Genomic DNA, 18,914 nt, shown 5'->3' with positions numbered 1-18,914 from the left:
TGGGGTAACTCATGTCCTGGTGGGCATGCAGACAAACACCAGAGTAGTTTTTATAAATATACCATCATACTTTGGGGTCAGCCAACTTCTATTGGTAAGAATAGTAGCTATTTTCAGCTTTGTAGGCCACATAGTCTCACAGATTTTTCTGTATGTAGGTGTTTTAACTGCCCTTTATAAGTGTAAAATCATTCTAGCTTTAAAACCATACAAAAATGAGCCACTGGCTATATTTGGCCCATAGGCATAGATTGTTACTCATATTTTATAACTAAATACCAATGGAAAAGTATATCTATGTGTACATAATCTGTTGTGAAATAATGGGTATTAAGACATTTGAAAGTTAAATTTTCTGTCTTGAGGGAATGCTAAAACAATAATTGTAATTATTGCTTATTTAAGTATTTACATAGATGAAGACCTCCAAATATTTTTATAGCCCTCTTTTTTTCTCTCCTTTTCTCTACGTGCACCTGAAAAATATTATTGGTGTTCACGCAATGAGTATGCTTGCTAAACTTCGTTCCCACAAAAAATTGCAGAGCCTATTTGAGGCAAAAGCCCAGGGTTAAATAACTAAATAGCCAGCTTCTAGAGTGCAAAACTAAACAGAAGCAAGATACATAGAATTTCTTCATACTTGCTTCTCTCTGGGACTACTCGAACACCAACTTTATCTTTATTTCACATAGCAGATTGAAAGGTCAGACTGACTGACCATTCACCCAGACTGATTCAGCTAGAGGGGAAAAAATGACCCACTGAGGATGAAAGTAAAACATTTCTCTTGTAGAGAGTTGCTAAGCTGAGGCACATCTGAAGGGCACTGTGGGGCTTGGGCTGCTCCTACGGGCATTGGTTACAAGCATAACCTTGGCTCAGAGTTTGTGTACACTTCTGAAAGTGCAGCTGCGCCTTGCATCTAGACCTAGCCATGGTCTCCTGAGAACCTGAAGGTGAAACCAAATGCATCTGTGGTCCACTACTGACCATGGCTCTGGACTGTGAGGAATGCATCTGCTGCCCAACAAGGCAGAGGTGGCTACTTGAAGGTCACCTTGGAGAAAAAGGGACTCTATGTGGCAGAGCCCTTTCTGAGGGGTTCCCAGGTGACATGAAATAACCCTCCTGCCCATCCTCTGGCACTGCTCTGTCCTGCTTTCTGAGCATCATGGAAATATTAGATTTCAGAGCTGAGCAAGGAGCTGTTGCAATTGCAGCTCTCAGTAGCAGCTTGTGGCCCATAAGAGGAAGAGTTGCAGGGCACTCAACAGGGGACCTTCCAGCTTGGGAGAGACCTGTGAGAGCACTGGTTATCAATGAAAACCAGGAGGCCTTGTCAGGCTGTGTATGTGTCTTGCAGGACACAGGAAGAAACTAATAGCTACAGGTATGATGAAAGTGGGGAGACCTTACTGATGGATTAGTGATGTTAGATAGCCAGGAAACATTATTCATAAGTGGTACTAAGCAGAGGAGAACTTGAAGCAGGTGTTAGGAGCCAGAGTATGAAGTCATATAAAGAAAGCAGAATTGGGATGAGCCTGACCATGCGGGAGGAGGGTTTGAGAGTATCAGAGATGGTGCTGCAATACTTGGATGGTTTTGATAGCAGTGTTTAATGAGCCTAAGACAGAGCAGATATGGAAAACTGTTTGATTTTTCCCTCTCTGATGACTGAGGGACCTGGCCTACCACCTGCTCTGGGAATGGATGGGATTGCTCCCAGGGGAAAAGCATGGAAAAAGGGAGCTGTGCTTTGCACCCAAACAAGCTTGAACTTCTACACTAAGGAGAGAATTAAAACTTCATGAGAGAACATGGGGGAAAATGCCATAAAAGATCTGAAATAAAAGAAGAGGTGACACTAGAGCTCAGGTAAGATGGAGTGAACAGGTTTGAGGGGTTGAGCTTGGAAAGAGTCCATGAGGCAATGCAGGTAATAGGAGGCAGAAATTACAGGTTCTGAGGGCAGGGAGGGAGATGTTAAGGGAAATAAGTTGGTTCAAAGGTCATTTCTTTAGTCAGTTTCCTGGCGCAGTCAAGGACAGTCGTGAGGTTGTCTCCCCTACCCCGTATTTCCATTGCTGTGATTTACTTAGGAACCTTCTGGAGTTGTGACATAGGTTCCCAGGACTTCTCCTTTGTGCAGTACCCATTGCAGTGGCCAGACCAGATGTTTATCAAGGAGCCAATGAGGACTAGTACCTTCTATTAGATATACTCTAGGGCTTTGTCTTGGGCTACCCATGCAGACTGCTAAAGCCAGGAGTGGAGCAGTAAGTGATGAGGAAGTGAACATCCAGAAAGGATATAGCTACAGATGAAAGGCTGCAAAATTGGCCTCTTGGTTAGAGAGGCCTCTAGAGTGACCCTGCAGTTTCAAGAAGAGGTTGTTGATAGTGCTACATTGAGAGGTAAGCCAGATGGCATTACTGACTCAGAATTGCTTCTGTGTTCACCTGCAAACTTCTTTAGTAAATGTTTGGGGCAGTGGAGAATATCCTAGAGGTCCTTCTGGGTCTTCTGCTTCATGCCTATCACCTGGTTTTTTGTTTGTTTTCTGGTCCCAGAACTTAGTGCTTTAAGGAGACCTGGGAGGGGCACATATTTTTGTTTTTAAGAACCTATGCTCCTCCTTGATCCACTTAACTTTGATTTTACTTGTGTCATAAATACTATAAGTTGATACTTCTCTCATTTCCTGCTATGACGATGCTTTGGCATATTTGACAGGTCTGAAAAAATTAAATGGTTAAATCTGACCAAGTTTTCCTCTAAACTGGGGGTTGGCAATCTTCTGTAAAGGGATAGTAAGAGATCTTGGCTTGTGGGTCATATGGTCTCTGTCACAACTACTCAAATCTGCCATTGTCATGCAAAAGCAGTCATAGACAATATGTAAAAAAGGGTAAAGTGTTCCAATATGACTTTATTTATAGAAGCAGGTGGTCAGAGGAAGAAAAGACCAAAGAACTTTTAGATAGGGTTGACAGAGTTTAAGGAAATCTCCCTGTCCTTATGTATTTCCCCAAAGGCTTGCCTGGGGAGCCTGAAATTTCAACAGTATATGGTAGTGCCCCCTTATCCATAGTTTTGCTTTTTGGAGTTTCAGTTACCTGTGGTCTGAAAATATTAAATGGAAAATTTCAGAAATAACTCATACATTTTAAATTGAGTGCCATTCCGAATAGCATAATGGAATCTTGCACTCTCTAGCTCCATCCACCCTGGATATCAATCCTCCCTTGTCCAGCACATGCATTGTAGAGGCTATGTGCCCCTTCGTCACTTAGTATCCTTCTTGGTTGTTAGATCTGCTGTAGAGATATCCTAGTGCTTATGTTCAATTAACCCTTATTTTACTTAATAATGGCTCCAAAGTGCAAGAGTAATAATGCTGGGATATTGTTACAATTGTTCTATTTTATTACAGTTATTGTCAATCTCTTACTGTTCCCAGGTTATAAATTAAACTTTATCATAGGTATGCATGTTCAGGAAAATACATTATGTATATAGGGCTTGGTACTATTTGTGGTTTGAGGCATTTGCTGGGGTTCTTGGAATGTATTTCCCATGGATAAGAAAGAAGTACTGTTTGGGGTGTGTGTGTGTGTGTGTGTGTGTGTGTGTGTGTGTGTGTGTGTGTGTGTGTGTGTGTGTGTGTGTGTTAAAGCTCTAAAGCCTTCAGGAACATCTTAATTAGATTAAGGTGTTATATTACCTAGGAGAAGAAAATATGACCTTAGTTACTTTGATTAATCAATTAGCATCCTTTTCTAGGTAAACCAACAGCGATAAGAAACAGCTTTACCCCAGAGGTAAGGGCAGATGGGAGCAGGAGGTAAGAAAACATTAATGACAGGGAGGCTGCCTTGGAACCACATTTATAGCTACTGTTTACAAGGACTTCTACAGAGAGCCATGGGAGCCACAAGGATGAAAATAAAAATACAACCGTTATCCTCAAAGATGTGGAAATTTAGTTGAAAATGCATGATATCTGTGTGTGTATCTTGGATTTATAAATCTAATTCTGTGTGTAGGTATCCTCCATTCATATAATAAATAATGAGTAAGACAATAGTATGTGGTGAGTTGCAATGGGTAGCACAGCCAGTAAGCCTGACGGTGTTTGAAGAGATCTGTTTCTACTGGGATGCCTTCAGCAACACATGGATTTTGAATTGAACCTTGGAAGACTGCTAGTTTAATTGGTGGAGGCATCCCCTCCACAAAAAAAGAAGACAATATGGGACATAAACTGGGGACTGACGACTGTCTTCTTCATTCTGTGTGAAGCGGGCTGCAGTCAAAGATCCAATATTGGTTAGGATGGTTAGATTCATCCTGCATTGTGAATATGGCCTTGACTCCACACTTCTACTTGTCATCTGGAAATGTAGGAAACCAGGCCTTAGAGAATAGCTGCACTTATTTATTCATCTGGATCTTCATTCTGGAAATGTTCCTTGGCTTCCGTTAAATGTCAAGCACCGGATGGTTCAGTGCAGCCCTCATGCATTGCTAGAGATGGATCCTGGAGTTTTCGTCCTAATATGCAGCCCACATATATGAAGGTCAACATGTTTTATTCACTGGAATTAAGTTGAGATTTCATTTACTTACATGAGATGCTGAAAACTAAATAATGGTGGAGAGTTGCAAGATTTTAGTTCCTCCATGTAAAGATGGAGAAAACAAAATCCCCTGATGCCTTTAGTAATTAAAAGGGCATTACATTCCCGGCATGGTTTAAGGTGTAAGACATGATAAGCCCCTCCTATCCTTTTTACATAACCACACATTATTGATGAGCCAGCATCAAGAAGGCATTAGGTGATGCTTTACTGCATTATTTTAAGCCACTGAGGTTTTTATATATGAAGGGTATAGATTTATGCTGAGTGATTCAGCTATGAAGCAGGCACATCAGTTTGTTCATGAATGTGAGCTGGTGATTACCTCCATAAAGTCACCAGGGCAGACTGATCACTTTAATTTGGGCAGAGGCATGCAAACAGCATTTGCTAGTGGTATGTGTATCCCTAAGAACACAGGCAAAAGAGCAGCTCTGCATCCCAGAAGAGCTCTAGAAAATGCAGATTTGTGTTTTTATAGATGTATAACTACAGTCAAGGGTACAATGCCTGGTGGGACCATGAACAAATTTCTTTGTTGTACCATGTGACAGGATGTTGTATAAGGTTCACTTGATATTAGCTACTGTATGCTAATTTGATGATACACTTATTTGATTAACTGATACAGAAAAGTTGTATTTCCTCCTAATTCTAGATTAGAGAACTCAGGACCCTCCTATGTATGGTTAAGTTATGACAAATTGAATGGTCCTCTATACAACATGAAGAGAGTTTGTGGGAATTAGTAAATTCGAAAAATTGGAATTTAGCAACTGTGATCCCAGGTATGTGTGGAGGGGTAAAGGGGAGATTCTGTATTGCAAGAATTCAGTCTAGCTGGGAAATGTGAAGTGCCTACTTAAGCAATCCTGATTTGCACTTGCGGTTTATAGAACGAAGAGTTAGAAGGACATTTGGATGATATGTTTGTAGATAAGTCAAGAAGAAACAGTGTTGAGGAATATGGGATGCAATGCTGGTAGCCCTGGAAAATAGGCAATTCACTCATTCCAGGGACCTTTCAGCAAGGCCTATGGTCACAGGTAAACAAATGCCATAACAATTTTCCTGATGCAGAAATTTCATTTCTGACAGGAGCAAAAACTAGATGCCTAAAGATGCGTATTACTTTGTTTTTGGTAACAGCAGACATCAGAGACTCCCCTAAATGCATGACAACAAAGAATTGATTTACCAAATAAGGCAACAACATTAGGGAATCTTGTTCAATTATTTAAAAATATTGGTTAAAAGTGTAAATAAAAGCTATAAAATATTTGGGATATAACAAGGGTTGAAATAAGTGAGAATTGTAAACTTTATACAAAACTGAGGAATACAACTATCCAAGTGATCACATAGTAGAGCTCCCTTCCGTTTTCATCATTGTCTTCCCTTTATTTCTTTCGTAATACTCATCACAATATCAACTTCTAATGCATTACTTTGTTAAATTCTGTCTTCCCACCAAAATATAAGCTCATCTACGGCATAAGAAATATTTTACTTGTGTCTTCCATGTCTGTCATATGTAGGCACTCGATATTTATTGAATGAGTGATCAATGATTGGATAATGTCATTCAAATATATTTTCACTTTTATAGTGGGCTTTCAATAAAGTGCATCTTATGGCAGTAACATTCTTGAAATCCTTACTGGGTGCTGGGTTAAGTAATCTCTTATTGCAACGTTGTAATATTTTATATTTATATTTTATAACTGAGACACAATTGAGGCTCAGAGATGCAACACCTCTCACCCAGCTGGAGAGAAAAAGAGTCAGAACATAAACTCTGGGCTGCTTGACTTCAAAGCCCGTCTTACCAATTATGATTTTTAAAGTTATGTAGAATGATCAAGAGTGCCAGATGCTTTATAGAGGTCATTTAAAACAGAGGCAAGAAAAAGTGATTCATTTCCTCCTGTCCCCCAGTGTACTTAAGCCCCAGCTGCTGACATCCACTGAGCCATCCTTCCCTGATCAAATTATCCCTGCTATTTGTTTCCTCTAGCCTTTAGAATGGCAGTGACTGTTAAGCAGGCTGATAAACTTATCCCAGTGTGTAGCTGCTGATTTGAAAAGGATTCTGTAATACCTCAGCAGAAAAGAGACAACTCCTACAATATTCTTCTGGGCAGCCAGACTTGACTCTCTTCAAGTCCAATTTTGATGGTGGCATTTAGCCTATTCCTACGCCCATCTCCCTGGAAGCTGATCATCAAAGGCTGAGCCTCTTTGTCTACCAGCTGCTTCCGTCTTGCCTCTCAAAGGTTTCAGGGAGGTGTATCATTTCCACCCTTACTGAATTGTGAAACTCCATTTGTGTTTTAGAAGTCATGTTCTGTAGGAACCTTGAGGTTCTCTAGAAGACAGGCATATATGTTAATACCTTCGTGGGTACTAATTGCATCAGCACAGATGAATGAATAAACCTTCAGATGGAGACCACAGCACTTTTCATTGTGATGATAGTTTTAGAGAAAAAGGTTTTGTGTGTTTGTGTGAAATCTGTGCCACCATCCTCTCTGTGGTTTTATATGGCCACATGACTGACTATAAATTAAAGTAATTCCCCTTTAATAGTAAATAAATTCATTTTATTCTCAAATTTACAATGATGATGAAATATTAACACAAGGAGTAAGTGCTTTATGGACCTTTGAATTGCTGTTCTGCTTTATTTCAATAGTGTATTCTTAAAACACCAATATGATACCTGAAGCTGTAAAAATTAATGAAATGATTCGGTGTTTGGGAGTTGAATGCAGTGAATATTTGCTGGTGTTTCAAACTGAACAGAATCACAAATATTAATGTAATTGATTTCCAGGGCCAGAAAAAGGGAAAATGTTCTCATTTTTCTGATGTACTTCATATGACTTTGGAGTTAAATGCCTAAATACTTTATTAGTAGATGTTTTTAACGTCTAATTGAAGCTCAGCCTTCCAGGCATTTTGGCTTTTCTTGTGAGTGTTCAAACAAGACTGCGAACTTTTGAGACAGAGCTGCTTTTCTGTGGTGGTGTCCACACAAAACTGAATTGTACAGCCATGATGCGCTATTTATCAGTAGCTGTGAGGGGTTTTCTTTGGGTGATTAAAAAACATCTTGCATTTTTAAATGGTCACTATACACTTTACTTTAAGTTCTGGGATACATGTGCAGAACGTGCAGGTTTGTTACAAAGGTATACATGTGTCATGGTGGTTTGCTGCACCTATCAACCCATCATCTAGGTTTTAAGCCCCACAGGCATTAGGTATTTGTCCTAATGTTTTCCCTCCCCTTGCACCCCACCCCCTAACAGGCCCCAGCGTGTGTTGTTCCCACTCCCTGTGTCCATGTGTTGTCATTGTTCAACTCCCACTTTTGAGTGAGAACATGCCATGTTTGGTTTTCTGTTCCTGCATTAGTGTGCTGTGAATGGCTTTCAGCTTCATCCATGTCCCTGAAAAAGACATGAACTCATTCTTTTTTATGGCTGCATAGTATTCCATGGTGTATATGTGCCATATTTTCCTTATCAAGTCTATCATTGATGGACATCTGGGTTGGTTCTTTGCCTTTGCTGTTGTAAACAGTGCTGCAGTAAACATGTGTGTGCACATGTCTTTATAGTAGAATGATTTGTAATCCTTTGAGCATGTATCCAGTAATGGGATTGCTGGGTCAAATGGTATTTCTGGTTCTAGATCCTTGAGGAATAGTTACCCTGTCTTCCACAATGGTTGAACTAATTACACTCCCACCAACAGTGAAAACATTCCTTTTCTCCACAGCCTTACAAGCATCTGTTGTTTCCCAACTTTATTTATTTATTTATTTATTTATTTATTTATGAGATGGAGTTTTGCTTTTGCTGTCCAGGCTGGAGTGCAGTGGCGTGATCTCAGCTCACCGCAACCTCTGCCTCCCAGTTTCAAGTGACTCTCCTGCCTCAGCCTCCCGAGCAGCTGGGATTACAGGCATGCGCCACCACACCTGGCTAATTTAGTATTTAGTAGAGATGGGGTTTCTCCATGTTGGTCAGGCTGTTCTCGAACTTCCGACCTCAGGTAATCTATTCACCTCAGCCTCCCAAAGTGCTGGGATTATAGGCATGAGCCACCGCACCCGCCCTGTTTCCTGACTTTTTAATGATCGCCGTTCTAACTGGCATGAGATGTCTCATTGTGGTTTTGATTAGCATTTCTCTAATGACCAGTGATGATGAGCTTTTTTTCATATGTTTTTTGGCCACATAAATGTCATCTTTTGAGAAGTGTCTGTTCATATCCTTTGCCCACTTTTTGATGTTTTTTTTTTTTCTTGTAAATTTAAGTTCCTTGTAGATTCTGGATATTAGACCTTTGTCAGATGGGTAGATTGCAAACATTTTCTCCCATTTTGTAGGTTACCTGTTCACTCTGATGCTAGTTTATTTTGTTGTGCAGAAGCTCTTTAGTTTGATTAGATCCAATTTGTCAATTTTGGCTTTTGTTACAATTCCTTTTGGTGTTTTAGTCATGAAGTCTTTGCCCATGCCTATGCTCTGAATAGTATTGCCTAGGTTTTCTTCTAGGATTTTTATGGTTTTGGGTTTTACATTTAAGTCTTTAATCCATCTTGAGTTAATTTTTGTATAAGGTGTAAGGAAGGGGTCCAGTTTCTGTTTTCTGCATATGGCTAGCCAGTTTTCCCAGCACCATTTATTAAATGGGGAATCCTTTCCCCATTGCATGTTTTTGTCAGGTTTGTTGAATATCAGATGGTTATAGGCTTGTGGTGTTATTTCAGAGGTCTCTGTTCTGTTTCATTGGTCTATAGATCTGTTTTGGTACAAGCGCCATGCTGTTTTGGTTACTGTAACCTTGTAGTACAGTTTGAAGTCAGGTAGCCTGATGCCTCCAACTTTGTTCTTTTTGCTTAGGATTGTCTTGGATTGTCTCGGCTATACAGGCTCTTTTGTGTTTCCACATGAAATTTAAAGTAATTTTTTCTAATACTGCAAAGAAAGTGAATGGTAGCTTATTGGCAATAGCATTGAATCTATAAATTACTTTGGGCAGTATGGCAATTTTCATGATACTGATTATTCCTGTCCATGAGCATGGAATATTTTTCCATTTTTTAGTGTCCTCTCTTATTTCCTTGAGCAGTGGTTATAGTTCTCCTTGAAGAGGTCCTTCACATCTCTTGTAAATTGTATTCCTAGGTATTATTTTATTATCTTTGTAGCAACTGGGTCACAATATATTTTTGTGAGGGAGTCACATGTTTTTTACTTTTGTCAATTTTTTTTTTTTTTTTTGAGACGCAGTTTCACTCTGTTGCCCGGACTGGAGTTCAGTGGAGCGATCTCGGCTCACTGTAACCTCCATCTCCTCAGTTCAAGCAATTCTTGTGCCTCAGCCCCCTGAGTTACTTCTATCAATTTTTAACAGTCCTATCAGGAATATTGTCACTCTGCTTTTGGTTTGCTGAGGTGATTATAAAAGAGTTAGAGGATAGATGCCAATTGTAATACAAATTCAATTAATGGACTAAGTTACTTTCTTCAAAACATAGGCATAGGCTCTCCTTGCTGGTTTTATTGTTGTTGTTGTTCTTGTTCCTTTCTAATTCTGCTAATGATATAGTTAATGTTAAGTATTCACATACTTAGAAAGTGTGCCCAGAAGAGCAAAAAGAAATTATATTCATTGAGCATCCAGAAAGTAGTGCTAAACAGGCAATTGGAAAATTAATCTGCAGGTTGGATAGTTTACCACTCCATGATATGTTTACTGATTCTACTTAGCAGTACGGGTCTTTTCTTTTTCTGTAATCCTAAAGTTTTTGTGGTCAGCAGCACACAATCTAATGATGGCTGCTAAGCTTCCTCCTTTCCCTCAAGATAACTGGTTTTAAGGTACTATGTCAGAGATAGACTGGCCGTCTTCTTGGCTTTTACTTCCCCCGATCCGTTAGGCTCTCAGAAGTTAAGAAGGAGAGCTTTCCTTTCTAATAGATTGGTAGGTATTTAGTACAATTAGCTCACCAACGATCTCTACCACCTACAGTCATGACTTATTCCACTTTCAGAAATCCCAGATCAATCTAAATTGCTCAAAATTTAATACTTAATGCAATGCTGTATTGTTTTCTAAGCTTCCAGGAAGGCGATTAAATCTCGTGGCTTCAGTTAAGTTGTAAATAATTCAACAGTGGAGAAGGCAGAGGCAGGGCCCAGTTGGGCAAGTATATCTCATAAATGTTTCCTGCTTGGTTGCCTCAAGCAGGTTTCAAAATTCTATCAGATTTAATTGTGGTGTTCAACATCTTTGAGGTTGCAATGTATTTGTAGTCTATTGTCTGCTGTTTCACTCACATTAATCTTTTCAAAGGTCTAGTAATTCCAGTCCACCATTCCCTTCCTCCTCCATACTTCCCCTTATCACCCTTTATCATGAGAAATTGACCATGGAGAAGAAAATAGTAGCTTTGAAAAATAGGACATTTACTTTACCACAGTTTCTGATGTTGTAACAGAGATCTAGTTAAAGAACAGGTTGTTGAAATCAATTATCAGATACTGGCAGGTGTGGTGGCTCATACCTGTAATCCTAGCACTTTGAGAGGCCGGCCGAGGCAAGTGAATCACTTGAGGCTAGGAGTTCGAGACCAGCCCGACCAACATGGTGAAACCCAATCTCTACTAAAAATACAAAAATTAGTCAGGCATAGTGGTAGGTGCCTGTAACTCCAGCTACTAGTGAGGCTGAATGAGGCAGGAGAATCACTTGAACCTGGGAGGCAGAGGTTACAGTGAGCTGAGATCTTGCCACTGCACTCCAGCCTGGGCAGCAGAGTGAGACTCCATCTAAAAAAAAAAAAAATTAAAAAATTAAAAAGCCATCAATTTTGAGACACCTACTGTGTATAGTTATCTTGGACTGATGTTGAGGTTGAGGTGTTAGCTGGCATTTCAAGCTATATTATTTTTTTCTTTTTTGGAGATGGAGTCTCTCTCTGTCACCCAGGCTGGGGTGCAGTGGCATGATCTCGGCTCACTGCAATGTGCACTTCCCGGTCTCAAGCAATTCTCCTGCTTCAGCCATCCTGAGTATTTTGGAATACAGGTGTGTGCCACCACACCCTGGCTATTTTTCGTATTTTTAGTAGAAATGAGGTTTCGCCACATTGCCCAGGCTGGTCTTCAACTCCTGGCTTCTTAGGAGCCCCAGCCTCTCAAATTGCTGGGATTATAGGCATGAGCCACTGCATCTGGCCCAAGCTACATTATTGATTGGGGACAGCCTCAGGCAATGAAGCTAAGGATCGTTTGCTGAGGAAATTCTAGAAATCAAAATATATAAAACCAAGTTGATAGTCACCACTGTGCCAATGGGTCCAGTGAGAAGCAGAGAAAGATAAGCCAAAATAAAAAAGGGAAGGTAGGGATTTGGATAGAGCCCACGACCAACTTAAAATATGTAAGCCTGCATCTGAAGATACTGAAATCCTTAGCATCATATTGGAAATATTTTCAGAATGTTTCCAAAGAAAATACAAGGTGAATGAAATTCTGAGTTTTAAGTGGAATTAAATAGCAGGAGTATGTTGCAGAGTGTAGGCTGCCAGACTTTAGGATTTATGGATCAGTACAATTAAAGAGAATACATAACTGGAGGACTATCAAGAGGTGCCAGCTCTTTTTTTTTTTCCCAAGCATTGCTAGCGTGGTTTCCCCCTACTAAGATTCTGTTTGGTGAGGAGTTTACCTCATTAGGCCTGAGGGATAATAGAGTTTAATTTAAAGGATGAGAAAACAGTTCAAAAGATACACAAAGAGAAGTTTATTTTCACTATGTGGAAGTTACTGGTTAGTGTTTCCCTCGATTAGAGTCCAGCTCTTCTGAGTTCTAATTCCCATAGGGTTGACTTCTGCCAGGTGACTCGCAGTCAGCGTAAGTGGGAAGCTCTGTGATCTGGGGAGCTATGCTGTGACTGACAGAGTCCAGTTACAGCACTCTTCATCTGTGCTCAGGCGGGTACCCTCTGCTGTCTGCAAGCCTCAACTCCAAACCACACTCAGGTTTCCCTGGCTTACACTGTGCTCCCTGGAGACACTCACAGATGCAGGAAAGTGTTTTCCAGAGCTGGTGATATAATATGTTGTGGCTGCTACTTTTTTCCTAAAGGTTTTTTAGTATGGAAAATATTAAGCATATCCCAAAGTAAAGAATGTGTGAAGAACCATCATACACTGTCACTCAGCTTCAACTATAAACTAATGGCCAATCTTGTTTTTTCTACATTTCTACCCATTTCCCCAACCCCAGATAATTGTGAAGCAAATTCCAAACATCATTTCATCCACAAGCATCTTGATTATATATCTCTAAAAGCTATAGATTCTTTTTAAAAAAAGTACAATTAGCATACTTTAAAATATTAATAACTCCTCAGTATCATCAAATATCTAGTTAATATTTAAATTTCCTTGATGGTTTCATAAATGTCGTCTTTACTTATTTACATATTTATGTATATATGTATATTACAGTTTGTTGTTTTTTCTATTCAGGACACAACTGAGATCTATGTCTTTTTTCCAACAGATTTTAACCATCAGGTTTTTCATGATTGCATGTATGTAGTTTTATTTTACGTTTCTTTTTCTCTTGAATTTTCTGTAAATTGAAAATTGATCCTAAATGGCTGATCTTTTTTTTTTTCTTTTGGCAAGAATATTTCATAGACAGTGGTATGTCACTCAGTCAAGAAACACATGATATCTGGTTGTCGTTCTTTCTTTTTTTAATATTAACCACTGATGACTTGGTCTGGATCCATTATTTCATTAAGAGTGTTGGTAATTTCTTATGCTTTTTACAGAAATGCAAAACAATTACCTGATTCTTGGGGCATTTTTAAGTTTTCATATTGTTGTTGTCCTAAACTCTAGCAATTGTTCACTGTTTGCAAAAGTGTGATCTCAAGTCTTTCACACAGCAAGCAGGGATGGTACAGGGCAAAAACAGCCATCATCTAAACTTATCACTGTTTCATAGAATGAGAGGTTGTTCAAAAGCAGATATGGAGAAAATTTAATTGAATATTAAAAGGTAGAACTGTAAATACGTGTATCTTTCTAGAAGATTCTCCACTATTTTGATTTCCCCCCCCCCCCCCATGCCACTTTGGACAGGGGAAGCTGCATTCTAGACTCACACCATGGATCAGAATGTAGGAACCATTGGTTAACACCATAGCATTGGTTAATATCTGCTAGAAGGTGAACATTTGTCTCACCAGATTAAGGGTGAAGCTCAACTTTATTTTTGAGGGCACCATTTAACCATTGTGTATTCCACATTACTGTCTACAATGAATTACACTAAGTTTACAAGCTATTGTTTAATTTATTAAACAAACATGTATGAAACACCAATTCTGTGTCATGCACTGAGTCAGGCACTTGTATAAAAAATGAAATAGAATATAGAATACAGACATAACACAGATGAATAAAAATGTGGAGTGAAGACATTATGATATAAGAAAAAGAAATTGAAGAGACCTGCATCGTTAGTCCCTGCCACACATCTAAGAACCTTAGATATCTGTGAATGGTCCCAAGTAGACGTATGTCTTTTTTTCTGTGAATGGTCCCAAGAAGGCATATGTCTTTTCACACTTATTTTGAAAACTAAGTAAAATAATGAAAATCAAAGGTAAACTATAAACTATAAGAAACTAAATGGTAATGTTTGGAATTCAGTTGTCATAATTTCTCCTGGTACATTTTCTCACTGAAATAGATATAATGCATCCTCTTTCTCCCTTAATAACTCCAAAACCCTATTCTTTACACTAATGGTTTATTGAAGTAATCTTTAAAAGTATTCTATCACCCTCAACCCATCTCATGTTGCTGATAAGGAAGCAGCAATCTAAGATGCAAAATGACTTATAAAGATGCCCAATGGTTGAGCCTTCTGATCTCCAGGCCTATACTCTTGTCACTATGTCATACTGCCTAAGGTTTCTTTCACATTAGGAACTATAAGCATGGGTGGTACATTTTAAAATCCTAGGACATTAAGGCATGGGAGGAGAGCAGCTCAGTTTTGGAGACCAGACATAAGCAGGATATCAAAAAAGCAGGTGGCCAAAAGACTCCGGGGATTCTATCTGCTAATCACTTGTTCTGTTTGCTCCATAGCTCCTACCCCTTGCTGTCCTTCTCCTTTTATTTGACTTTTCATATCCCCGTTCTTGTGTTGTCTTGATACCAGCCTGATGGGACTGATTGGTCTTTTGATGGTGGCTTTGTAGCTGCTGACCTTGGCTAATCAATCTCACCTTGAATTACCAACTCTCCTTCAAGAGAAGGAATAACATAAGTTGAACCACTTGACCTGGGAACTTGAATTCAGTCTGACTGTTTGGGGTAGCATAGTGTTCCCAAAAATCAAATTTGAATGTCTTGCTCCCTCTCCCCTCCTTAGTTCCTGGCCCCATCCATCTTCAGAGCCAACTGTTTGAAGATGGAAGGGGCCAGGAACCAAGGAATTGGGGGTAAAGAAGACATTCAAATTTGGGCCAGGAACCCAGGATGGGGAAGAAAAAAGAAAAACTGTTGGCTTTGAAGATGGAAGGGGCCAGGAACCACAGAGGCCGTCGAATTTTGAATGTCTTTATACTAGACATTCACATTGTAATTTACTATGTACTCCACCATTGTGTATTGAATGCTACGAACCTTTTCGTTACATTGCTCGTAACAGCTGGCCTCTAATAACATTTGAGTTGGTTGTTAGTGGACTAAAATTTTCAGGCAGATCAGGAATTTTGGGGGGCAGGGCACCATAATTGTCAGCTTACTATGATTCTCTCAAGCCCAAATAATTGCCTGTAGCATTCTTCTCACTCAACTCTACAGGGTCAGAACTGAGTACTGATAAGGCCAAGATCACAGGGTTTTTGCATTTGACGATGAGTCTTAGGGGGCTCCAGAGAGTGTAGGCGGATCAAGGCAGTTCATAAGAAAAAGCAGTTCAAAAACCCTGTTAAAACGCAACCTTGCATATGCTTGAGAGTCGTGAAATGCCTCTTCTGACAGAAATGCCTAAATTAGCATAAGAAGTAGTAATAGTTGGTTCTACATGAAGGCCAGGGTACCCTTATTTTATTTCCGAAAGAATTCTCCTGGAAGAGACATCTGCCAGAGAAGGTACAAGGCCGAGCAACAGTATACTTTCCCTTTGCCCCAACCTAATATTCACTAAAATCCTCTTCAATACAGGTTGCCAATTTAGCCTGTTCCATCTCCAACAATGAAGAAGGGGTGAAATTAGTTCGGATGGCAGCCACCCAGATTGACAGCCTGTGTCCCCAGGTAAGCCTCATTCACTTTGTTTCAAAAGCTTGTCAGTGACCTTCTCCACTCCAGCCCTTGTGCCCCTCCTTTCCTTTCTCCATTTCCTCTTGCTGGAAAATGCTACTCATTCATGAGCCATTTCAAGTTCTACCTTTCTCAGAAAGAATAAACTACACCGGTCTCTTCAGAATTACCATGGCAGGGGCTGGGCATGGTGGCTCACACCTGTAATCCCAGTGCTCTGGGAGGCTGAAGTGGGAGGATTGATTGAGGCCAGGGGTTCAAGGCCGGCCTGGGCAACATAGTGAGACTCCATCTCTACAAAAAATAAATTAGCTGGGTGTGGTGGTGCATTCCTGTAGTCCCTGGGGAGGCTGAGGTGGGAGGATTGCTGGGGCTCAGGAGTTCGAGGCTGCAGGGAGCTGGGATTGTGCCACTATACTCTGCACTCCTGTTGACTTTGTTCTATTTGTTTTGGGTTGTGATTTAAATGTTCCATATCTATTTACCTTGTCTCGGCAGCTAAATCATAAACTTGCACATGTGGAAAGCAAGAGTGGCATTTCTGCTGTATCTGTGCTAAGTAAATGAGACTTGTCCAGTAAATACTTTTTGAAACCTGAGGCAAACTATTATGTCTTAAAAAGCAAACAAAAATTAATGGTAGTTGAAAACCTACTTTATCTTTTATGTGTTTGGTTGTCCTTCTGAACACCAAGAACCCACTTATCTGTAGAACGTACAGGGTACATGGTTTTAACATGGTCTTTGACTGGCTTATTCCTCTCTTGAAGTGTGTGGTCATCATGTCCCTGGATTGTTTCCAACAAATAGGTCATCAATGCCGCTCTGACACTGGCTGCCCGACCACAGAGCAAAGTTGCTCAGGATAACATGGACGTCTTCAAAGACCAGTGGGAGAAGCAGGTCCGAGTATTGACAGAGGCCGTGGATGACATCACCTCAGTGGATGACTTCCTCTCTGTCTCAGGTAATCATCACAAACAGGTCCCTTACAAGGCAGCTGGAGGACGGCAACTGAATGACATAAGGAATGTCTCACAAATGTCATGGGTCTGTGTTTCAGGCACACTCCTTAGATCTTTGAGCTTTTTTGATCATCTCTGCAAATGTGATTGTAACACCCTCTTAAATGCTTCGGTGTTTGTTATTTCAAGACACGCAGTCAAGGCATTAAAAGGGAATACATTATTTAAGGTGGCTTATATTCCTTTTTAGTGTTTGGAGTTTATAAAGCAGGATGGCCTTTGATGTATCTGAATCACTCACATAAAAAAGGGCCAGGGAATATGAGATTCATTAATCTACACAGTTTATATCTTAAAAATAGGTGATCTGTTACTCCAGTTTGGCTATGTTAAGTTTTTGTTGTTTTTTTTTTTTTCCAACAAGGGGAGGTTTGTGATAACACGGGTAGAGATATCAGCCACAGAACTTACCCCTTAGCAGGGACTTGGTAGCTATGAAGGCTTTGAGCACTTGTCTATGAGGTTGTAGAAGGAAGTGAGTGAAATAAAATAGAACTCATCACTTGAAATTATAACTTTCTTTGTAAATGAAGCCAGACTGGAGGATGATCGTAGACATGAATAACTGTGGAGTCAGTTTGCCCTTTAACAGGACTCATGGAGTCTGTTTCAAGACTGGTCTGCCAGCCAGCAAATGGGCATTTTTCCAAATGCTTTTGACCTAACTTATTTGGCCCAGTTCACCTGGAAGAATCTCTGTGAGGAGGAGGTGACTGGAAACATCAGTCTTCTTTGTGAGGCATTGAAAGAGCCAGCTGACCCTTGGAAATTCAAATTGGCCAGGTGTTGATTCTACACAGGTGTGTGGAACTCACACCTACTGACTCAGGCAATACTAGCCCTGATGACCTGCTGGTTCTTGGCTGACTGAGGGCTGAGGGACACATTGCATCACTGTTGGTGGGAACCTGGCGGACAGGACCTCTGCCCGCAACAGTGTGGAAGTGATTTCTGAAGGGGGCCGTCATGTTTAGAAATATTTCTAGTTGCAGCCTTTTCTTTTCCGGAAGAAACAAAATAAATTCCCACTGGGGCTTGTCTGAGAACAGCGTAGTCAAATCTGTAGATTTGATGGATAATCAAAAAGCCAGCTTTTCAATGATGGGGCAAGCCAAGGCAGATGGGAACATTGATGTAACATGTGGCCTGTGACTAGAATTTACCTTACTCTCTGCTGCTTGATTTAATTCTCATCAAAAATCTATAAAATAGGTACTAGTAATTCTAAGTTTTGTTTTAAGAAAACTAAGTCATTGAGAGGGTAGATAACTTGGCAGAAATGGTATTAAGATCCAGATCATCCTCTTTTCAGAAACTATATAATTCTCAGTAAGTCAAGATAGAAAGGAAATTTCCTTTGGTGCTTTCTGCTTTCATTCCAGCTTGCTTTTTCCACCTCTGGCATTCTCATTCTAATCTTTAATCCCTTTCTGAAACCTGTCTTGTTTTTTATTACCAAGGTCTTCATTTTTGATGACTCGTCAAAGCAACTATTCATTTAAATATCACCATATCTAGAGTTTAGCTGATAAAAGAACTCAATATGTTGTCATTTCTGCTTTTTTCTTTTCTTTCTTTCTTTTTCTTTTTCTTTTTTTTTTTTTTTTTTTTTTTTTTGAGACAAAGTTTCACTCTTGTTGCCCAGGCTGGAGTGCAATGGCACAATCTTGGCTCACCGCAACCGCCGCCTCCTGGGTTAAAGCCCTTCTCCTGCCTCAGCCTCCAGAGTAGCTGGGATTACAGGCATGAGCTACCACGCCCAGCTAATTTTGTGTTTTTAGTAGAGACCGGGTTTCTCCATGTTGGTCAGGCTGGTCTCAAACTCCAGACCTCAGGTGATCTGCCTGCCTTGGCTTCCCAAAGTG

The 18,914-nt window shown here is 40.1% G+C and overlaps 1 protein-coding gene across 6 annotated transcripts in view; it reads left to right on the top strand.

Annotated features, from left to right (window-relative positions):
- Positions 1–18,914, top strand: part of CTNNA2 (catenin alpha 2) — a 1,178,402-nt gene that overhangs the window by 1,052,426 nt on the left and 107,062 nt on the right. For all 6 annotated transcript variants that reach the window (XM_050752972.1, XM_050752976.1, XM_050752977.1 and 3 more), the window contains 2 exons: positions 15,926–16,018; positions 16,835–16,991. In XM_050752972.1, the coding sequence (XP_050608929.1) occupies positions 15,926–16,018; positions 16,835–16,991 (250 nt within the window). The remainder of the gene's footprint in view (positions 1–15,925; positions 16,019–16,834; positions 16,992–18,914) is intronic.

This window comes from Macaca thibetana, chromosome 13 (genome assembly GCF_024542745.1).
Source record: "Macaca thibetana thibetana isolate TM-01 chromosome 13, ASM2454274v1, whole genome shotgun sequence".
Classification (NCBI taxonomy): domain Eukaryota; kingdom Metazoa; phylum Chordata; class Mammalia; order Primates; family Cercopithecidae; genus Macaca; species Macaca thibetana.
The sequence above is the reverse complement of the archived record's forward strand: the minus strand, read 5'-3'. Positions and strand labels throughout refer to the sequence as shown.